Source organism: Oryctolagus cuniculus, chromosome 19 (assembly GCF_051225735.1).
Source record: "Oryctolagus cuniculus isolate XC-2025 breed Fujian yellow rabbit chromosome 19, ASM5122573v1, whole genome shotgun sequence".
Taxonomy (NCBI): Eukaryota; Metazoa; Chordata; class Mammalia; order Lagomorpha; family Leporidae; genus Oryctolagus; species Oryctolagus cuniculus.
The window spans coordinates 71,304,232-71,326,947 of NC_142885.1; the positions used below are offsets into that span (position 1 = coordinate 71,304,232).

General features: G+C 65.0%; 1 protein-coding gene across 3 annotated transcripts in view; it reads left to right on the forward strand.

Annotated features, from left to right (window-relative positions):
* LMF1 (lipase maturation factor 1) overlaps positions 1 to 22,716 on the forward strand; it is a 79,548-nt gene that overhangs the window by 11,658 nt on the left and 45,174 nt on the right. For 2 of the 3 annotated variants that reach the window (XR_011384472.2, XM_070064185.2), the window contains exons 2-3: positions 806 to 1,115; positions 13,998 to 14,008. Coding sequence is in view for 1 of the 3 variants with exons in the window: in XM_070064185.2 (XP_069920286.2) it covers positions 806 to 1,115; positions 13,998 to 14,008 (321 nt within the window). In the remaining 2 variants the exon portion in view is untranslated. The remainder of the gene's footprint in view (positions 1 to 805; positions 1,116 to 13,997; positions 14,009 to 22,716) is intronic. The other variant, XR_016225627.1, reaches the window with a different exon arrangement.

The following is a 22,716-nucleotide window of genomic DNA, read 5'->3' on the forward strand; positions in this document are numbered from 1 at the left end:
CGCATCACCACCTGTGTGATAGCTGTGCCCACTCTGCGTCATCTGCAGCTCGGGTTTTCCAGGATTTTCCATTCTGCAAAAGTGCTCCAACTGCTTCAGTGCAGTTTGGAGTCCAAGCCCTGGTCCCCCGCAGCCCTGCCCTGGTCCCCTGTCCCCTCCTGGTCCCCCATCCCCTCCTGGTCCCCCACAGCCCTGCCCTGGTCCCCCATCCCCTCCTGGTCCCCCACAGCCCTGCCCTGGTCCCCCGTCCCCTCCTAGTCCCCTGCAGCCCTACCCTGGTCCCCTGTCCCCTCCTGGTCCCCTGTCCCCTCCTAGTCCCCTGCAGCCCTACCCTGGTCCCCCGTCCCATCCTGGTCCCCCTCAGCCCTACCCTGGTCCCCTGTCCCCTCCTGGTCCCCTGTCCCCTCCTGGTCCCCCACAGCCCTACCCTGGTCCCCCGTCCCCTCCTATTCCCCCGCAGCCCTGCCCTGGTCCCCTGTCCCCTCCTGGTTCCCGCAGCCCTGCCCTGGTCCCCCGTCCCCTCCTGGTCCCCCGCAGCCCTGCCCTGGTCCCCTGTCCCCTCCTGGTCCCCTGTCCTCTCCTGGTCCCCCACAGCCCTGCCCTGGTCCCCCATCCCCTCCTAGTCCCCCACAGCCCTGCCCTGGTCCCCCATCCCCTCCTGGTCCCCCACAGCCCTGCCCTGGTCCCCTGTCCCCTCCTGGCCCCCCTCAGCCCCGCCCCGGTCCCCTGCAGCCCCGCCCCGGCGCGTGTGGGTGTGAAGACACCGCGGGGCTCCGTGCTCACTCTTTGTCCTCTCTCCTCGCAGTCGTGGCATTCCTGGTGGCTCTGCATCAGAACAAGCAGCTGATCGGGGACCGAGGGCTGCTGCCCTGCAGGCTGTACCTGGAGAGCGTCCGGCGGCACTTCCAGGGCAGGGTCGGCTGGGATGCCTGGAGCTACGCGCCCACCGCCTTCTGGCTGCTGGACTGGTCGCACATGGACACCGGCCTGGACGCCTTTGCTGTCCTGGGGCTGGGCATCTCGTTCTTCGTGCTGATAGCCGGCTGTGCCAACATGGTGCTCATGGCTGCGCTCTGGGCCCTCTACCTGTCCCTGGTCAACGTGGGGCAGGTCTGGTAAGTGGGACGGGGCCGTGCGTCGTCCTGCGTGGGCGCCGCGTGCTGCGTGGCACGCTGGGCAGGCTTCCTCAGAGCAGCCGAGGAACACGCCAGCGTGTGCCGACGCCCAGGGACCCGGCTCCCGTGCTTTCCTCGGCCGGACGTGAACCTGGGTCCCTGGGGGCTGTCCCCAGCGCCGGGGCTCGGGAGGTGGAGGTAGCGTTGGCCGTGGGCTTCTGGGGGCGCCCTCGGGGGCTGCGTGGTCGTGTGGTGGAGGCCTCTGTCCCAGCCCCGTCACGAGGAAGAACGGCCTGTGCTGGCACGCTGTGGGGTCACGGCTCCACCTGCCCCGACACTGGGGCATCATGGGTGGCGCCGGCGCTCCGGTGGGTGCGGCTCCACCTGCCCCGACACTGGGGCATCATGGGTGGCGCCGGCGCTCCGGTGGGTGCGGCTCCACCTGCCCCGACACTGGGGCATCACGGGTGGCGCCGGCACTCCGGTGGGTGCGGCTCCACCTGCCCCGACACTGGGGCATCACAGGTGGCGCCGGAGCTCCGGTGGGTGCGGCAGGTTGGTGAGGGGTGGTTTCTGCTTCAGGTTCTGTGTTCCGGAGGAAGGGGGCTTGCCCAGTGGGAGGAGCGTAGAGGACCCTGTGGAGGCCACAGGTTCTGAGAGTGAGCCCGGGAGCCAGATCCGTGCAGGTGGGGGTCGCTGTTGGCTGCAGAGCAGGGGAGCGTGCGTCCTGTGTCCGTCCCACAGCTGCTGACCTGGCGGGGTCTTTGGCTGTGCTGCGCGTATCTGGGGTGGGCTTCAACCCGACAGCGGGGGCCGGGGCTCTTGTAACTGAGCTGCGGCTTCTCTGCTGAGTCGCCAGGGGCTGGGGGTCCCTGGGGGGCTGGGCTGTCCTGAGTGCTGGGCTCTCAGGATCTCCGATTCCAGCCGTGCTCGTGCTCTGGCTGTGCGTGATGTCACGGCACATGGCTGCGATGCCGGGCCCACGTGTGTGATGTCACCACGCATGCTGAAGTGCCGGGCCCATGTGTGTGACATCACCACACATGGCTACAGTGCCTGCTCAGCCCACGTGTGTGACGTTACGGCACGCAGCTGCAGTGCCAGGCCCACGTGTGTGATGTCACCGTGCATGCTGCAGCGCCAGGCCCACATGTGTGATGTCACCGCGCACGGCTGAGTGCCAGGCCCACGTGTGTGATGTCACCACGCATGGCTACAGTGCCTGCTCAGCCCATGTGTGTGACGTCACCACGCATGCTGCAGTGCCGGGCCCACGTGTGTGATGTCACCACGCATGGCTACAGTGCCTGCTCAGCCCACGTGTGTGAGGTCTCCGCACATGCTGCAGTGCCAGGCCCACGTGTGTGATGTCACTGCGCACGGCTGCAATGCCAGGCCCACGTGTGTGATGTCACCACGCATGGCTACAGTGCCTGCTCAGCCCATGTGTGTGACGTCACCACACATGCTGCAGTGCCGGGCCCACGTGTGTGATGTCACCACGCATGGCTACAGTGCCTGCTCAGCCCACGTGTGTGAGGTCTCCGCACATGCTGCAGTGCCAGGCCCACGTGTGTGATGTCACCGCGCACGGCTGCAATGCCAGGCCCACGTGTGTGATGTCACCACGCATGGCTACAGTGCCTGCTCAGCCCATGTGTGTGACGTCACCACACATGCTGCAGTGCCGGGCCCACGTGTGTGATGTCACCACGCATGGCTACAGTGCCTGCTCAGCCCACGTGTGTGAGGTCTCCGCACATGCTGCAGTGCCGGGCCCACATGTGTGATGTCACCGCGCACGGCTGCAATGCCAGGCCCACGTGTGTGATGTCACCACGCATGGCTACAGTGCCTGCTCAGCCCACGTGTGTGAGGTCTCCGCGCACGCTGCGGTGCCTGCTCAGGGGCGGGTGGTGGAGTGCTGGGAATCAGCACCAGGAGTCAGTGCTGGGAGTGAGGCCCTGGTTGACTGAGAATGACTTTGCGTTTCCTCTTCCCTGAAGTGGAAGCGAGACACATGTCTTGTGTGAGAAGCAAGCGCACGCGTGGGCTGAGACGCGCGGGTCAGGAGCCGTGGACGAAACGTGTCCTTGGCTGCTGGCAGAAGGGTGCACCCACCCGCCCGTCTCGGCTGGGGGCTGGGCTGCCTCCTGCGTCCCTGCCTCGCGCCGCACCTGCTCCTGGTGCGCTCCTTGCCGGGGTGCCTGTCGGCACTTCCCTGGCCTAGCCCGGAGCTCCTGAGCAGCGCCAGCGTTGACGGGTGCTGTCACTGACCCTGGACCTGGCGCCCCTGCTGAGCGAGGCCAGGGATGTGCCTCTGCTTGGCAGTGTGCACGGGGCAGCCGGCTGAGGAGCCCTGCCGTGGTGGCGGTGGGGAGTGGCTGCAGCCGCCCACGTGGCCCGAGTGATAGATGAGGCCGACGCCCCGGCTCGCGTCGGGAGGCAGGGGCTCCAGCACGTGGGGCCAGGAGAGGGGGCTGCTGCAGGCACGGGGTGGGGGCCGGGCCCAGCACCCCTCCGTACCGGGGGGCTGTCCTTGCCCTGGCTCTCCTCAGAGCTCAGACGGCACGTGGTCCCTGGGTCCCCTGAGGTGGGAGGCGCACCCTGGGCCTCCTGTAGGGGCGGGCGCCTGCCCTGAGGCCGGCTGTGCTTTGAGGGCGGCTGGGGCTGCTGATGGTAGGTGCCCGTTCAGCTGCTGCCCGGCTCCCCTGGCTCGGGGATTTACCAAACTGTCTTGCGGAGCAGTTTCTGGGCTGCAGTTACCATGGGAACAGCTCTGCTGTGCCCACGCCAGGTCCCCGCCAGGAGCGTCTGTGTTGCGGGCACACTCCCCATCCACGCCCTCGTCCCCGGCCCTCTGCTCTCCTTGCGGGCCCCGCCCGGGACCCCCGGGATGTCGTCCTGTCTGCTCTGGACTGGGACGGTTCTCAGACCCCGTGTGGGAGCTGTGTGGCCGTGAGCAGTGCTGCTGGGCACCCGTGGGCTGCCCCCGTGCTGGGGCTTGTCTGACGCTTCCCTGGACCTGAGTGGGTTGTGGTCTGCAGAGGGGGAGCGGGGAGGGGCAGCACCTCCTCCTCACGTCCTGTCGAGGGTTCCCTCTGCCCCCCGACCCGCTGCTGCTGCTGACCCTGACGGCCTGGCCGTGCCTTTGGCGTCTCCACTGCCTATCACGTCCTGTGCTCCCTGGAGGACGTGGCTGTGCCGCCTCCTCGAGGGTGGGGGCCCGTGGGGAGAACGTCCCTGGCCTGTGGCGTGTGGTGATGCCGTCCCTGGTGCTCTGTGTAGACGCCCGGTGAGTTCCGGCACTGTGGGTGCTTGCTCTCTTGGGCCAGTGTTTAAACACCTTGGGCTCAGCAGTGTGTGTCAGGGAGCCAAGGTTGCTGACGGGGACTGCATGGGCTCTGAACTGGCCTCTGGAGAGCGCCCAGGCAGGGTGGCTGCTGCGCCCACTCCCCAGGAGCCCACCCTGCCCGGAGGCCCGTCCACCTCTGTGCGCTCTGCTCCGGCAGCAGCGGCACGGCTGCTTCGTTGCTATGCAGGGGCCGCACATCCTTTTCTCCACTTCCCGACCCTGCAGGAGGGGATCATCTCGGGACACCTGGGCCCAGCAGGCGCCTGGCCCTCCTTCCTGCCTTGCACTTCCTGCCCGGAGGAGAGAGGTGAACTTGCAGAGCTGCACGGCGGAGGCCAGGCCTGCACTCCCGGCTCTGCACTGGGCCACGTCATTCTTGATGAGCAAAGCTGAGAGCTTACCTTGGCTCCAGGACGTCACCTCAGCACGCTCCCAGTGTCTGCTGTGCACCAGCCCGCCCCACCCTGCACCTGCTGCCCGCCCCAGCCTGCACCTGCTGCCCGCCCCAGCCTGCACCTGCTGCCCGCCCCAGCCTGCACCTGCTGCCCGCCCCGGCCTGTACCTGCTGCCCGCCCCGGCCTGTACCTGCTGCCCGCCCCGGCCTGTACCTGCTGCCCGCCCCGGCCTGTACCTGCTGCCCGCCCCAGCCTGCACCTGCACCTGCTGCCCGCCCCACCCTGCACCTGCTGCCCGCCCCGGCCTGTACCTGCTGCCCGCCCCAGCCTGCACCTGCACCTGCTGCCCGCCCCAGCCTGCACCTGCTGCCCGCCCCAGCCTGCACCTGGTCCTACCTGGTGAGGCTCCGGTCTCTGGTCTTAGCACAGCAGAAGGGCTTGATGGGGTAGGAGGCCCTGGGTGCCCGTTTGGGTTTCGTGAGCTTCAAGGGCTCTGGAAGGAAGGCTGGAGACAGCCGGGGTGTGTGTGCACGCTCCCGTCCTTTCCTGCATCTCCCTGCTCGGGGCCCTGGCAGTGCCCAGTGTGCCACGTGCCACGAAGACTTCTGACGGCTTCCTGGAGTCGGCTCCTGCCTGTGATCACGCGGGAACCAACGGCTCCACATCAGGCCCAGGGCAGCCTCTGCACCTGTGGTCCCCGATGTCCACAGCCTGAAAATCCTTGTTTGTTTGTTTTAAAGACAGGGTTGGGGCGGTGTGGTGTAGCAGGTTAAGTTGCCTACAGCACTGGCATCCCGTATGGGCGCCAGGTCAAGTGCCAGCTGCTCCACTCCTGATCCAGCTCCCTGTGTGGCCTGGGAAAGCAGCAGGAGACGGCCCAAGTGCTTGGGCCCTGCACCCGCGTGGGAGACCTGGAAGGAGCTGACTCCAGGAAGCTGTCAGGTGTCTTCATGGCATGTGTCACACTGGCCCCTGGCTTTGGCCTGGCCCAGCCCCGAGCACTCGGCCGTTTGGGGAGTGAACCTGTAGATGAAAGATCTCTCTCTCTCTCTCTTTTTCTCCCCCTGCCTCGTAACTCTGCCTGTCAAATAAATAAATATCTAAAAAAAAAAAAAAAAAGTGAGAGGACGTGAAAGAGTTGTAGAGAGAAGGAGGGAGAGACAGAAGTCTTCCATCGCTGGGGTTCACTCCCAAATGGCCGCTGTGGATGGGGCTAGACCAGTCCAAAGCCAGGAGCCAGGAGCTTCATCTGAGTCTCCCACGTGGGCGCAGGGGCCTGAGCACTTGGGCCGTCTCCCACTGCTTTCCCAGGTGCATGAGCAGGGAGCTGGATCAGAAGTGGAGCAGCCGGGACTCGAACCAGTGCTCATGTGGGATGCTGGTGATGCAGGCAGTGGCTTTTCCCACTGTGCCACAGCGCCGGCCCAAGCCCTTTCCTTTACAGAGCCGCTGACTCCAGTCTGGTGGAACCCTGGGGACACAGGGCTCCTCCTGTGGCCTTGGTGCTCCCTGTGTGGGCCCGTGGTCAGCTGGACGAGGTAGCTGGATGGAGGCCCTGTCACGCCAGCTCCCAGGACGCTGGCTTTGGGAGGGTTCCCGCAAGCACATGCTGTGGGACTCAGTCCCCGTGGCTGCCCTCCTCCCTGGTCTGTGTGGACGTGCGGCAGGGGAGGGGCAGCGTCCAGGACCCCCCAGGCTGGAGGGAGGAGGGCGCCCTAGATTGCTGGCTGCAGCGGCCCAGCCAGGTGGGTGCGCTGGCCCCCGCTGCCGCTGCCCCTGCAGCCCGCGGGCCGGCTCCTCCGGGTCTGGGTGGCGTGTGCAGCTTGGTGCTGAGCTTGCGAGGTCTGCAGCCTCAGGAAAGTGGGCGCAGCGTTTCCTCCCCGCTGGCCCTCAGCGCTCGCTGGACACCACGGCTCGGGTCTGCTTCCGCTTCTCTCTGGATCCCGTGCCTCCCGTGTGCTCCTTGGTGGACACGTGTGTGGCTGTCTTGGTGGACACACAAATGTTGCTGTCTTGTTGGATACGTGTGTGTTGGCTGTCGTGAACACATGTGTAGCTTTCTTGTTGGACACATGTGTGTTGCTGTCTTGCTGGACACACATGTTGCTGTCTTGCTGGATACATGTGTGTGGCTGTCTTGTTGGACACGTATGTTGCTGTCTTGTCGGATACATGTGTGTTGGCTGTCTTGGAGCGTGTGTGGCTGTCTTGTTGGACACATGTGTGGCTGTCTTGTTGGACACATGTGTGGCTGTCTTGGAGCGTGTGTGGCTGTCTTGTTGGACACATGTGTGGCTGTCTTGTTGGACACATGTGTGGCTGTCTTGGAACGTGTGTGGCTGTCTTATTGGATACGTGTGTTGCTGCCTTGTTGGACACATGCGTGTCGCTGTCTTGCTGGACACACATATATTGCTGTCTTGCTGGATACATGTGTGTGGCTGTCTTGGACACGTGTTGCTGACTTGTTGGATACATGTGTGTTGGCTGTCTTGGAACGTGTGTGGCTGTCTTGTTGGCCATGTGTGTGCCCTGTCCACAGCGGGCTTTTCTGCACTGAGCACAGAGAAGTGTTCCGTCCGCCGGCTGCAGGGGGAAGGGGCTTCTAGCGAGGCTGAGCTGAGCCGGTGCTGTCCTCTGGAAGAGGTGGGTTCTTTGAAGCCACTTCCTGTCGACCCCGGGCTTCCCTCCAGCAGCTGCGGCATTACCCAGGCAGATGGTGAACTGCCCAGCTCTTAGCTCTCTGTAGAACTCCTACAACATGTCCTCCAGCTTTGCTTCTTGGGCTTTCTTCGTGGACCGAAAGTGGACGTTCCTCATCTCCCGCGAGTCCGTCCCGTGGCCTGGGGGCAGGAGGAGCCGGCTGAGGGGGGCGCATCTGCCCTCGCGCAGTCTGGCTGGCATGGGGAGCGCCCCGGGGAGAGACCTCACGTCTTAAACCATTTCTTAGAAGACAGTATTTGTGACTGACTGTTCATGTAGTGAACAGGTGCAGGACTAGTCTTCACGCAATGAAACTATAAAGCAAAGTAGAATGTGAGGTGGTAGTAGTGTGTGACCCCTGGAGACAGACACACACAGCGGGCCCCACGCTGCCCCACGCTGCCCCACGCTGGCCCCGGCTTCCTGCCTGGGGCCCCTCCCAGCACCAAGGCCTTGCTGAACTGGGGAGGCAGCAGTCAGAGCTCAGCAGAGCCCAGGTCTCTGTGATGCGGCACAGGGTACGAGGGCCTCTCAGGTGGAACCACGGGCGTCCACCATAGCCCCCGGGTCTCAGTGCTGAGCCCACGGGCGTCCACCACAGCCCCCGGGTCTCAGTGCTGAGCCCACGGGCGTCCACCACAGCCCCCGGGTCTCAGTGCTGAGCCCACGGGCGTCCACCACAGCCCCCGGGTCTCAGTGCTGAGCTCACGGGTGTCCACGCACAGCCCCCAGGTCTCTGTGATGCGGCACAGGGTACGAGGGCCTCTCAGGTGGAACCACGGGCGTCCACCACAGCCCCCAGGTCTCAGTGCTGAGCCCACGGGCGTCCACCACAGCCCCCGGGTCTCAGTGCTGAGCTCATGGGCGTCCACGCACAGCCCCCAGGTCTCTGTGATGCGGCATAGGGTACGAGGGCCTCTCAGGTGGAACCACGGGTTTCCACCACAGCCCCCGGATCTCAGTGCTGAGCTCACGGGCGTCCACACACAGCCCCCGGGTCTCAGTGCTGAGCCCACGGGCGTCCACGCACAGCCCCCGGGTCTCAGTGCTGAGCCCACGGGCGTCCACGCACAGCCCCCGGGTCTCAGTGCTGAGCCCACGGGCGTCCACGCACAGCCCCCGGGTCTCAGTGCTGAGCCCACGGGCGTCCATGCACAGCCCCCGGGTCTCAGTGCTGAGCCCACGGGCGTCCACCCACAGGCCCCGGGTCTGAGAGCTGAGCCCACGGGCGTCTGCGCACGGCCCCCGGGTCTGAGAGCTGAGCCATGAACAGGAGGTGAGAAGCTCTGAGGCTGGGCAGCAGCTGGGGAGCAGAGCTGCAGGCAGGGGTGGGCAGGGTGCTGGGAGCTGTGGGCTGCATAGCCCCCTGCAGAGACCTGTGTGGACCGCCAGGCCTTGGGCAGCGATGCCCCCAATAGGCAGCGCCAGGGAAGGGGCTTTCTGGAAGCCGCCCCCGAGCTTGCCCGCAAGGCTGGAGAAGACCATCCCATCCTCCGCCCTCCGTCCTCCGCCCTCCGCCCTCTGCGAGGGAGCTGCCGGCCAGAGGCTCCGCCTCCTGTCGCCTTTCATGTCCGCGGGCAGCACCGAGACCCGAGACCCGAGACCCGGGCTGTCTGCCGTGTGCCGTCTATAGCCAGCAAACACGTCGCGGGAACTGGCCCTGGGGTTAGAGGCGGGAGTGGAAAGCGGCTGTTACACTTAAAGGACTTAACAATGCTCTGGTCATCTCGAATGAGCAGGTGGGAAATCGGTCAGAGAAGGGAATCTTTTTTTTTTTTAAGAGGATTTATTTTATTTGTGAGAGAGAGAGAGAGAGGTCTTCCTTTCTCTGGTTCACTCTTCAGATGGCTGCAGTGGCTGGAGCTGTGCCGATCAGAAGCCAGGAGCCAGGAGCTTCCTCCGGGTCTCCCATGGGGTGCAGGGCCCAAGCACAGGGGCCATCCTCCACTGCCCTCCCGGGCCACAAGAGAGCTGGGTCCAAGTGGAGCAGCCGGGTCTCGAACCATCACCAGTATGGGACACCGGCGCTGCAGCTGGCAGCTTTACCCGCTGCACCACAGCGCCAGCCCTGAGTATGTGTCTTCATTCCTTTAGTACACATGAGAGTATCCAAAGAAAGAATTACTGTAACGTGGAGTTTATAATGTGTCTGTAAAGGGTTTCAGAAAGTCCATGGGAATCAACTTAGAAGGTGTTTGTTTTGCAGAAGTCTGTGGAAGCCACGCGTAGGTTTTGTGGAACACACGTTCCCGCGAGCTGTGAACGACCCCTGGTCGGGTACCTGGGAAGCTTTGTTAGCACAGGAAGCTGCGAGGGCGCTGGTCTCTGCATCTCACCCAAACTGCAGTGCTGGCTCCAGGCTGCGTGGTTCCTCGAGGCACACGAGGTCGCGTGGCTCAAGGTGCAGAGGGTGCAGCAGCCACACACGCGGGCTCCGTGGAGAGGAGCCAAGAAGGGAGGAGGGATTTACAACAGAACGGGGGCCGGCGCTGTGGCGCAGCAGGTTAGTGCCCTGGCCTGCGGTGCCGGCATCCCATATGGCTGCTGGTTCTAGTCCTGGCTGCCCCACTTCCGATCCAGCTCTCTGCTGTGGCCTGGGAAAGCAGTGGAGGATGCCCCAGTCCTTGGGCCCCTGCACCCACGTGGGAGACCTGGAAGAAGCTCCTGGTTTCGGGCTTCGGATTGGCACAGCTCCAGCCGTTGCGGCCAATTGGGGAGTGAACCATTGGATGGAAGACCTCCCTCCCTCCACCCCGCCGTGTGTGTGTGTAACTCTGACTTTCCAATAAATCTTTAAAAAAAAAAAACAACACAAAGAATGGAGTGATGGAAAAGTAGCTGATTGGTAGAACGGGTTGAGCTGTGTTAATCACATTAGATGTGAACGGACCAGATGTGCCAGTTAAAAACCAGAGACTGAGGCGAGAGTTTCCTACAAGGAGACCCAGGTGACGCAGTTTGGAGTGTGAGGGTGCAGGTAGGTGGAGAGTGCGTCTCGCAAACCTAATAGGAAGCTGGAGCCGCCGGTCTGAGCGTCAGGCAGCATGGAGACTTCCAGGACGGTGACAGTGCCAGGGGGCTGGAGACAGCCGTCGCCAAGGCGTGGGCACTGTGCGACAGCTCGGCGGCGCGTGGCCGAGGTGTGGGCACTGCGCGACAGCTCAGCGGTGCGTGGCCGAGGTGTGGGCACTGCGCGACAGCTCGGCGGTGCGTGGCTGAGGCGTGGGCACTGCGCGACAGCTCGGCGGTGCGTGGCCGAGGTGTGGGCACTGCGCGACAGCTCGGAGGCGCGTGGCCGAGGCGTGGGCACTGCGCGACAGCTCGGCGGCGCGTGGCCAAGGCGTGGGCTCTACACGACAGCTCGGCGGTGTGTGGCCGAGGCGTGGGCTCTGCGCGACAGCTCGGCGGTGCGTGGCCGAGGCGTGGGCTCTGCGCGACAGCTCGGCGGCGCGTGGCCGAGGCGTGGGCTCTACGCGACAGCTCGGCGGCGCGTGGCCGAGGCGTGGGCACTGTGCGACAGCTCGGCGGTGCGTGGCCGAGGCGTGGGCTCTACGCGACAGCTCGGCGGTGCGTGGCCGAGGCGTGGGCTCTGCGCGACAGCTCGGCGGTGCGTGGCCGAGGCGTGGGCTCTACGCGACAGCTCGGCGGTGCGTGGCCGAGGCGTGGGCTCTACGCGACAGCTCGGCGGTGCGTGGCCGAGGCGTGGGCACTGCGCGACAGCTCGGCGGTGCGCGGAGAAACCAACAGGACTCAGACGGCTCTTGTTCCTGTGGCGTTTTTCACCCCAGCTGCTGGGAGCAAATCCACACGTGTGGCCGTCCCCCGTGGCAAGGCCTTGGGTCGTGATGACATGACAGGCCACAGACGTGACGAGCACGTGTCAGCTTCCTGCTGCTCACTCACACGTGGGCCTCTGGGGCGGCAGCAGCCAGCCTGGCTCAGCGCTCGTTGTATCCAGCGGCCGAGCGCGGAGGTGCTTCTCCCGCCTGAGGCTTATTTGAGAGGCAGAGAGAGGGCTGCCATCCACTGGTCACTCCCACATGCCCTCAACAGCCAGGACTGGCGAGGGGCTTCATCTAGGTCCCTCATGTGGGTGCAGCGGCCCGAGGACTTGGGTGGTCCTGCGCTGCTTTTCCAGGCTGTGGCAGAGAGCTGGATCAGAACTGGGGCTGTGGGGACTTGAACCAGTGCCCACACGGCGGCGGCTTCACTGGCTCGGCCACAGCGCTGGCCCCGCTTGGTTGGCTTTTCATATCACTGGGTGAACAACCTGCTGTTGAAGCTGCCAGGTTGCCTTGAATTTCTTTTTTTCAGTGGTGAAAGAAAGGTCTGGGAGTAGAGTGGACTCCATAGACGGTGCCCACTCCGCGGCATCGCAGAGCCCTGGGTCAGGAGGCGGTGGTGGCGCCCGTGTCCTCCCTCGGCAGCCGCGGGTGGAGGGGGCCTGGGCTGTCCACGCCTCAGCCCCGCCCTGCTGGCCTGTTTTGGTGTGGGGGCTTCGGGACCTGCTCCGTCGCCTCTTGCCCCTCTCTGTGCCTAGGGTCCATGGCCTTGAAATTCAAAGTGCGGAAGGGGTGGGGTCACTGACGGCCTCTGTGGGCTCCTGGGGAGCAGCCCCTCCTTCCCTGCTCAGCAAGGCTGGGGGAGGGGATTCTGACTGCGGCCATCTGGCGTTGGCTGGGTGTCCCTGGCGCTCTGCTCTGGGGGCCTGGAGCCTGCGTGCAGCCCCGCCCCCTGCAGACTTTGTCGCGTGCCTGGGAATGCTGTCACTCTGGTAGGTGTTTCTCTGGGCGGGGTGGGGGAGCCCGGCACTGCTGGACCATCGTCACACCTGGCGGGGGGCAGCGCCTGTGTCACTGCCCTGCCGCCCTCTTCCTGGGGCTCGGAGACGGCTGTTGTCATCAGTGCCCACAGGGGCCTTCTCTGCCTTCGCAGGTGTACGGTCACAGCCGTTTTGGGAGTGGGAGGTGAAGCACCTGTGACCCCAGCGTCCCACGTGGGTCCTGATGGAAGTCCCAGCTGCTCCACTTCCGATGGAGCTCCCTGCTGTGGCCCAGAGAGCAGCAGAGGGTGGACCAAGCCCTTGGGCTCCTGCACCACGTGGGAGACCCAGAGGAAGCTCCTGGCTTCAGCGTGACCCAGCCCGGTCCTTGAGGCCATTTGGGGAGTGAACCAGCGGATGGGAGGTTTGTCTTTCCCTCTCCCTGTAACTCTCTAAAAAAAGAAATCTTCAAAAAAAAAAAAAAAAAGTGCAGCCGTGGCCCCAGCCCCCTGCATCTGACGCTCCCTCTCGCTCCGGGGACTGCAGCAGGCAGCCCGCTGCCTTCACTGTCTGCACTGGGTGTGGGTCACGGGCCTCGAGGCTGTCACCCGTTCTCGTTGTCCCCTGAGGTCCAGTATTCGAAAGGCGGAGTCGGAGGGAGAGGCAGAGAGAGAAAGCACTGGCTCATTCCTCAGTGGGCTGTAACACCATCCGGGTCTCCCACGTGGCTACAGGGGCCCAAGCACGTGGCCATCCTCCACTGCCCAGGTGCCTTGGCAGGGAGCTGGATCAGACGTGCGGCATCACACAGGATGTCAGCGTCTCACACCGGCCCCGGAGAGTCCTGAAATCCTTGCTGACGAAGTTGAAAGCATTCTCATCCCCTGATCCTGGCCCCTGCCACCCCCCTGCGGTGGACTGCGTGTCTCCCACCCCCCTGCGGTGGACTGCGTGTCTCCCACCCCCCTGCGGTGGACTGCGGGTCTCCCACCCCCCTGCGGTGGACTGCGGGTCTCCCACCCCCCTGCGGTGGATTGCGTGTCTCCCACCCCCCTGTGGTGGATTGCGTGTCTCCCACCCCCCTGCGGTGGACTGTGTGGCCTGGGCTTCCCGTGTCGCAGCCGGTGTGTGCCTGTGCTCCCTGAGGGGGCTTTCTCGTGGCCTCCAAGGGGGTCTTGTGGCAGGGGTCAGCTGGAGAGGCCCGAGACCCCCCCCACCCCTCCCCAGCGAACGTTCCAGGGCCCACGGGGACTAGGGTGTCTGGTCGGGGTCCTGCACACGTGTCGGCTGCGGTCATGTCCTTCGCTCTCTCTGGGCGTGCGGCACGCAGGGTCTGGGCAGCCTGGCCGTGGCCACCGAGCTTCTGGCGGTCAGTGGCGGCGGAGAGCTTGCTGCTGCCTTTGCCATGTGCCCCTCTCCTGGCCAGCCCTGCTCAAAATCATGGGGCGCCCTTTAAAATTCAGGCCCCGCACAGGGTGCTCGATGGGCGTGGTCTACCCCGCGGGAGAGCCGCGGGCTCTGTTCGCTGTCCCACAGTTTGCATGGGCTCCTGTGCCCGTTTGGTGCCTGCCCTCGCTGCCCAGGGCTCAGCGGGTGGGCGTCACTCAGCGGGGAGCTTTTGGCCAGAGCAAACCAGCGGTCTCACGTTTCTCCTCTTTGTTTTCCAGGTACTCTTTCGGTAAGTGAAAGGCACCTAGAACCCCCGAGAGTTAGCGCTGCCAGCCGGGTATGTATCTACACGCTTGGGGCTTCCTCCTCGGGGCGCACCGCGTGTCCACTGCCAGTCCTGGCCAGGTGGGCCCTGCCCGGGGTCGCCCGCACCGCGTGGCAGCAGGGAGCCGACGGTGCTAGGGCGCTCCCACAGGTCCCGTGTGCCCCCGGGCCTGCACCCCGTCCGCCTGAGAGAGCCTTGCAGGGCACGCGGGGCCACTGGGTTTGTGCTTTCTGTGACGGAGCCCCCCAGCCCACACTTGGAGGCAGATGCTGGAGGGCAGGCGGGGCGGGGGCTTTCTGGAGACCCGCGGTGGCTTCGTGAGGAGAGCGTCTGCAAACCCTCGGGGGAGGGCCCAGTGCCCGGAGTTGGCGGGAGAGCTGGCAGGCAGGTGTTACTTGCAGGGCCGGTGTGTCCCGTGTCGGTGCCGTGGGGTGAGGGCCCGGCAGGCTGGGCTCCGGCCTCGAGCCTGTGCCGAGGCTGCGGAAGGTGCCTTCTGCACGCCCAAGCCCCGCTCTCCTCTCGGTCACGGCTCAGGGCAGGCTCGGACCCTGTCCTGGGACCTGTGGGAGGTCTCTGTGGCCTCACTGGGCTCTTGGTGCGAGTGCAGCATCGTCCTGGGCTTGTGCCCTGTGTGCACTCCATGAGGGCTGGGGGCCCTTCCTCCTGCTCGGCCGGGTGTGTGTGTGTGTGTGTGTGTGTGTGTGACGTCGTTCACAGCCACGCACAATGAGCAAGTGCAAGTCCGCCTGCCGTGGGCTTCCTGCGTTTGAGCCCTGTCCGTGGTTGCCTGGGCGGGGCCAGCCCCGATCGCGGTCGGGCCTTATGCGGCTCCTCAAGTGTGGGGCGTGTGGGGCGTGTGCGGGCAGAGCCCCTTGCCCTGGGTGTGGGGAGAGGGCCCACCGCAGGCGCGGAGCCCTGCAGCCGGGGACTTGGGTTTTCTCAGGCTGGCTGCACTTCCTTCAGAATATTCAAGTTTTTGTCAGCACGTCTCTGCTGTCTTAAGGGGTCTTTCCCACGGGCGATAGCCCCAGGCCTGCCCCGTCCCCTGCCGCCGTGCCCTGCGCTGTGTCCCGCGTTGCTGAGTGAGGAGGCCGCATCAGTGGGGCAGTGTTTGCCAGCTCCGGCGCCTGGCACTTCAAAGGCTGCGTGCCCAAGCCGGCTTCCTGCCTCCTGGGGCAGGAGCTTCCTGCCGGGCCTGGGCTCCCGCTGGGAGCTGCCGCGTCTGCCTCTGAAGACAGCAGGGCCAGGCACAGGCCAGCCTCCTGGCAGGGCCTCCCAGCTCGCTGCCCCGATGTGGCTGCTTAACCCTGTGGGACTCTGTGTGGCAGAGGGGTTCTGGCGGAGCTTGCTGAGGACTGGCCCTGCCCTGGGGCCGGGCCGAGACCCCTGTCCTGTCCCAGCCCAGACACCGGGCAGGTCTCAGGCTTGGGAGTGCCGGGCTGGGGGGTGTGGCCTCTCCCGGTCCAGGGGCTGGGGGGTGTGGCCTCTCCTGGTCCAGTGGTCGTGGAGGAGGAGCGCTTTCCTGAGGACTTGGGGTGCTTCAGGCCCCGAAAAGCACTCTGTGACCCTTGTGTCTTTTATCTTGGGCTCCGGTGTGGCAGTGTTGCCTCCAGGAACACCAGAGGTGGGGAGGGACAAGGGGCCTCGCTGTTAGAGGGGGCGGGGCTGCTGCCCGCACAGACGCTTGCAGTGGGGGGCAGGGCGGGGTACATGGGGCCCAGTGCTCCCACGCTCACTGCTGCCCATCCCCATGAGAATGGGGCCTCCTCATTTTCTTTCCTTTTTTTTTAAAGTGGATCTTTTATTTAAAGATGTATTTATTTGAAAGGCAGAGAGAGAGAGAGAGGTCTTCATCTGCTGGTTGACCCCCAAATGGCTGCAGTGGCCAGAGCTGGGCTGATCCAAAGCCAGGAGCTTCTCCTGGTCTCCCACGCGGGTGCAGGGCCCAAGCACTGGGGCCATCCTCCACTGCTTTCCCAGGCCACAGCAGGGAGCTGGACCGGAAGAGGAGCAGCTGGGACTCAAACCGGCGCCCGTAAGGGATGCTGGTGCTGCAGGTGGACGCTGAGCCCACTCCGCCACAGCACTGCCCCCTCCTCTTTTTGAAGAGGCAGAAGCCAGAGAGCCTCGGGCTCTTCCTGGGGCTGGGCCAGCTCTCAGCAGGCCCCGGTGCCTGTGCCCGCCCACAGCCCTGTCGGGCACAGGAGAGCCCAGCGACAGCTGGGGTCTGGTCTGGGTGGCTCCCTGGCCTCACGGAGAGCCGTCGCATGGTGGGCGCAAGGAGCCACTGCCTCAGGTTAACGGATCGCAGTGGGTGGCACTCGGGGCAGGGTCCCTGGGCAAGGGCTGGGCGTGGTGGCCCCTCCCCAGGTGCGGGGCTGGGCAGAGGTGGGGCCTGGCTGCAGGGCCCCCACAGGCAGGCTGGGCAGAGGCGGGGCCTGGCTGCAGGGCCCCCACAGGCAGGCTGGGCAGAGGCGGGGCCTGGCTGCAGGGCCCCCACAGGCAGGCTGGGCAGAGGCGGGGCCTGGCTGCGGGGCCCCCACAGGAGGCTGGTGTCCTGTGCCGCGTGTCTAGAGGGGTTGCAGGCAGAATGGCTTCTGGCTTGGGGGCCGAGCTCGTGCTGAGTGGGAACTCCTCTCGTGGGGGGTCTAGGCCGCCGCTCAGCGGTGTCACCCTGCCTCACTGAGGGTCTAGGCTGCTCAGTGGGTGTCACCCTGCCTCGTTGGGGGGTCTAGGCCACCGCTCAGCGGGTGTCACCCTGCCCTACTGGGGGATCTAGGCTGCCGCTCAGCGGTGTCACCCTGCCTCGTTGAGGGTCCAGACCGCTCAGTGGTGTCACCCTGCCTTGTCGGGGGGTCTAGGCTGCTCAGTGGGTGTCACCCTGCCTTACTGGGGGATCTAGGCTGCCGCTCAGCGATGTCACCTTGCCTTGTCAGGGGGTCTAGGCCGCTCAGCGGTGTCACCCTGCCTCATGGAGGGGTCTAGGCCTCTCCGCCAGTGTCTAGGCCACCGCTCAGTGGGTGTCACCCTGTTTCCTGTGGCAGCAGCTCCTCTGGCCATAGCTGTGGGTTGAATGCTGCCTGTGACCCTTCACCCTTGCTGCTCTTAAACTCCTGCTCGGAGGACAGCTTAATGAGGGGTTTCCTGGCCTGACTGGAGGGTTTTATTAAAACCTGCCAGTGCTGGGGCGGAGCCTGCAGGAAACCCTGGCCCCGGCTGGGCTGCAGCATGTCCCCCGGGAGTGTCCACGGCTCTGGGACCCTACGCTGTGCTCCTGGCTGCTCTGTGCTCCTGGCCACACAGCTCTCCTTCCCCACGGCCCCTCTCTGGGCGTCTGTGTGGACGTCACCCTTAGCCAGCCGCTGTGGGAGGAATCCTGCTGAGCACAGTCCCCAGAGTGTTACCTAAGCTGACAGCACCGTGGCCTGGACGTGGGGTGACCGTGGGTGTGCCCTACACAGGGAGGACACAGGGCCTGGCGTGGGCTGCTTAGGGCCAGGTGCTGTGTGACCATCTCGGCGGGTCACCCCAGAGGGACAGAAACGGTTGGACAGCATCCTTCCCTGGGTGGTCCCAGAGGGAGAGGCCCCACCGGCCCCCAGCCTGAGTCTCCCCTCCAGCAGGGCTCTGCTTTCTGGTGTCTCTGCCACTCTCCCTGGGCGTGATCTTTCCTGGGGTGGCACAGAGGACCTGGGACGTGGGCCATGACCTGTAGGTGACAGCCTGAGCCCTGGGCCGGTGTGCGTGGCCACCTGTGGCCTCCCCATGGCACATGGTCAGTGTTCAGCCAGCACATTGAAAGGAGAGCCAAGAGTGGTCTCTGCACACCGGGCCTCTGGGGCTGCTGTGGGGCCCCGTCACTCCTAGTGGCCATGCTCCTGACGCACCTGGGGTCGCTGCCGTCTGCAGGGCGTCCTGTCTCGCCCAGTGCTGGGCACCTGGGTCGCTGCCGTCTGCAGGGCGTCCTGTCTCGCCCAGTGCTGGGCACCTGGGTCGCTGCCGTCTGCAGGGCGTCCTGTCTCGCCCAGTGCTGGGCACCTGGGTCGCTGCCGTCTGCAGGGCGTCCTGTCTCGCCCAGTGCTGGGCACCTGGGTCGCTGCCGTCTGCAGGGCGTCCTGTCTCGCCCAGTGCTGGGCACCTGGGTCGCTGCCGTCTGCAGGGCGTCCTGTCTCGCCCAGTGCTGGGCACCTGGGTCGCTGCCGTCTGCAGGGCGTCCTGTCTCGCCCAGTGCTGGGCACCTGGGTCGCTGCCGTCTGCAGGGCGTCCTGTCTCGCCCAGTGCTGGGCACCTGGGTCGCTGCCGTCTGCAGGGCGTCCTGTCTCGCCCAGTGCTGGGCACCTGGGTCGCTGCCCCTGCTCTTGGGTACGCTGCTCAGCTCCACAGTCAATCACACATGCAGACGCACACGGAAACACACGTGCATAGACACAGAGCTATACACAGACACAGAAATGCAGACACAGATGCACACACACCCACAGAAACATGCGCACAGACACCAAAATGCAGACAGACACACGTGAGAAACATGCGCACAGACACCAAATGCAGAGGCACATGCATAGACAGACACGTGCATAGACAGAGTTAGACACAAAGACACAGAAATGCAGACACATGCAGAAACACGCACACAGACACCAAAATGCAGAGACACATGCGTAGACGCACAGAGCTACGCACACAGAGAAATGCAGACACACACAGACATACACAGAAACATGGACACAGATGCACACACAGACACGCATGCATAGACACAGATGTGCACACACAAATGCAGATGCAGATACATGTGTGTAGACAGACACAGAGCTACGCACACACACAGATGCACAGACGCTTCATAGACACAGAAACATGCACACATGTACACACACATACACACCAAGACACAGACACATATCCACACACACGTAGACGGACGTACACAGACACCCCCACACAGCTGCACACACACACACACACACACGTACATAGACACACGGAGGTGCACACACAGACACTCACGCACACTCAGGTTGGGGTTGACGTCTGAGTTACGCACGTGGGGCTGTGCTGTGTGCACGTCTTTCCTTCTCTCTGTCTCATCGTCACCTGGCACAGCAGCGCCCGCCGAGCCCGGGCGCCCCGCTCTGCTCTCCCCACCACATCCGTTCCTCGCTGCTGTGCGGTGTGGAGTCCTGGAGGATGTTCTGCTAGGATGCCTCCGTCCTGACCGCTGGGACGGCGTCATCCACGGTTGGGGGGGGGCAGCACCTGCTGTGTGCAGTGTGGTGGTGACGTCATGGCGGGCCGCTGCCTGGTCCCAGGAAGGTGGTTCTGCTCCCGCCGTGGCCGCTGGCAGCTGACGCCCGCCTGGGGCCCCCGCCGATGGGGGTCTGACTGGAGCCGGCCCCTGCGCCCCTCTGCCGTCGCGGCTGGCCGCAGCTGTTCCCGGTCAGAGCCCCCAGCTGCCGTGAGACGGGGCCTGTGGCCGCCCCCGCCCCCGCCCCCGCCCCCGCCCAGAGCTGTGGGTTGTCCCCTCTGGGGTCTTTGCAGAGCTCACGGAGCTTGGAAAGCGTTGGAGTCTGGTAGCTACTTCAGCAGGTGGCTTCCTGCTCCTGAGAGAAAACGTTTGCTGCTCTCTGATGTCTCCCGTTGATGGCAGCTTCCCCTCCTGTTAGGCCCCGAGGCGCCCCCCCCACCCCACCGTGGCCGCCCAGCTCGGCGACAGGCGGGTGCGGGCCCGGGATGAGCGCTGTGTGCAGCCGCGCGCCCGAAGGCCACGCCCGGGCCTCAGGGTCCCCTTCTGTTCCTCTGTTCCTCGGCTCTGGGTTTACTGTGCCACGACCAGGCAGCGCGGCCGCAAGCTTGACCTTTAGTTGTTAAAGAAAAGCTGCCTGTGTCACCTGTTCACCCCGGCACCGCCTGGATCTGCTCGCGTCTGTCTGAGGTGTGGACGTGGGTTGTTCTGGCACCTGACGCCCGACCTTGCGTAAATGCTCGTGTCGTGAATGACAGCCCAGCGCTCTTCTCCCCTCTCGGGGCAGCCGCGTCACGATTGCAAAGGAGAGCCCTTCGTTGCTGATTGTGTGACTGTCTGGCGTGAGCTCCGTGTTTTTCCCAGTAACCCTTTGTTTGCCCTGGAGTTAATAGCTACCTCTTCCTTCTTTAGGTGGCTTTTATTTAAAAATTTATTTTTTTATTTATGCGAAAGAGTGGGGTGGGGGGGGACACAGATCTGCCATCTGTTGGTTTGCTCCCCAAATGGCTGCAATCACTGGGGCTGGGCCAGGCCAAAGCCAGGAGCCAAGGGCTCCATCGGGGTGTGCCACGTGGGTGCAGGGCCCAAGCACTTGGGCCATCGTCCCCTGCCCCCCAGGGGCAGCAGCACGGAGCTGGAGCGGAGCAGAGCAGCAGGGCTCTCACTGGCGCGGGCTCCCAGAACCGGCTTTCCCCGCTGCGCCGCGACGCCCCCTGCTGCTCCCTTGTGCTCTGCTCTGACCGTGGCTCCGTTGGCTGTCCCCAGCAGCAGGTCACGTCGGCGTCTCCGTGTCAAGGGATCTGCGCTCGGATCTGCCGCTGCTCGAGGCGGGGCTTCGGGGCAGCGCTCTGTCCAGGGCAGCATTGCTTCCCCTGTTGCCTTTGGGGTCCTTGCAGCTCCCCGGGCAGTGGCTGAGCTGTGCAGCCTCCGCCCCCTCCCCCGGCCCCTCAGCCCTCTGCTGCTGTGGTTGGCAGAGATGCCTGGGAGCGGCTGGCGTCTGCCGTGCTGGACAAGCCGCTGTCTCTGTCAGTTCACCCAGCGACTTTCTGCAGGCGAATGTGGTCGCCTGAGCCGTGGGCGAGGCCGTGGGGGAAGGCGTGGCCTGAGCCGTGGGAGAGGCCGTGGAGGGAATGTGGTCACCTGAGCCATGGGGGAAGGCGTGGCCTGAACCATGGCAGGGAAGGCGTGGCCTGAGCCGTGGGCAAAGCCGTGGAGGTGCTTGGTCTCAGATGCTGCTGAAGCCACCCAGCCCTAGCACCTGCAGCACCTGGTGCCCCTGCAGCCTCCTGGCTCGGGTCCCCGTAGTTGAAGGCGGGAACCTGTGCCAGTGCAGTGACAGGAAGAGGCCCCGTGGCCCACCCGGAGGGGCAGCTGGGCCAGTTCCTTTGGTAAATGCTTTGATCTTTTTTTTTTTTTTTTTGACAAGCAGAGTGGACAGTGAGAGAGAGAGACAGAGAGAAAGGTCTTCCTTTGCCGTTGGTTCACCCTCCAATGGCCGCCGCGGTCGGCGCGCTGCGGCCGGCGCACCGTGCTGATCCGAAGGCAGGAGCCAGGAGCCAGGTGCTTCTCCTGGTCTCCCATGGGGTGCAGGGCCCAAGCACTTGGGTCATCCTTCACTGCACTCCCTGGCCACAGCAGAGAGCTGGCCTGGAAGAGGGGCAACCGGGACAGAATCCGGCGCCCCAACCGGGACTAGAACCCAGTGTGCCGGCGCCGCTAGGCGGAGGATTAGCCTAGTGAGCCGCGGCGCCGGCTTGGTAAATGCTTTGATCTTTTAAAGAGAAACTCTGGACAGGAAGACCGTGCCTCGCTGCCGTGACAGTAGCAGCGTTGTCTGTGGACTCGGGAGGCGCAGCCGCAGCCAGTCCCGGTCCTCAGCTTGGAGGAGGGACCTATCCCAGGCTATTCAGGGCCTCCTCTTCGCAGGGGCCTCGGGCCCGTCCCGTGCTGCCCCACCTCCACGCCGTGCCCGGCAGGCTGGTCTTACCTTGGCCTCCGCCTCGGTGAGCAGCTCCGGGCAGTGGGAAGCTGCCGAGGGTCTCGGTGATGCTGTGGCTGCTCAGAGCCACCGTGGTGCCCTCCTGTGTTTGCCCGCTGCTGCATGGTGCCCCTGCCCCCAGGGCGCCCTGTGTTTGCCCGCTGCTGCACGGTGCCCCCCGCCCCCAGGGCGCCCTGTGTTTGCCCGCTGCTGCTCTGGCACGCTGCTTTCTCGGGTCCAGTTCCCGTCTCTGCGTCGGCCCCTCCAGGCTGTCCCCACAGTACCTGGAGTGGAGAGCTTGGTGGCGGTGACAGACCCGCACCTGGCCCCTGTGCGCAGCCACGGGGCTCCGGGCCACATGTGGCTGTCACAAGAGTGCACAGAAGAAGCGTGATGCCTTCCCAGGCTCACCACACGTCCAGGCGGCTTGGTGGTGAGCAACGGGTCACTTCCAGAAACCTGCTCGCCGTTCTCTGATGGCCAGCAGTCCCAGAGCCGCGGGCACGGGTGGTTGCAGCGTGTGTCCAGCTCACTGTGCAGAGGGTGTCGCTGGCCTGAGTGTGTGGTGCCTCTTCCTCCTCGCACAGCAGCTCGTGCCCACAGGGCACCGAGGCGAAGCGTCCACCCTCAGCCATGGGCAGCGTGGGAAGCCACAGCGTGCAGTGGGCAGCGGCCACTCCGGCCCCGTCAGAGCTTCATGCTCCCTGACCTCCGCAGGGTGACCCAGCACCAGGACAGGGAGCGACGGCTATGCCCAGTCAGGCCTGGTCACCTTGGGTGGGCCTGGAGCTCGCGGTGACCATGTCAAAGGTGTGTACCCGTGTGCCGTGTGGACAGCTCTTGGAGAAGCCCAGCGTGGGGTGGGCGTTTGGCCTGAGCCCGTGCCCCACGCTAGGGGACTGGATTTGGTTCCTGGCTTCCGCTCAAGACGGCAGCATCCCGATGGAG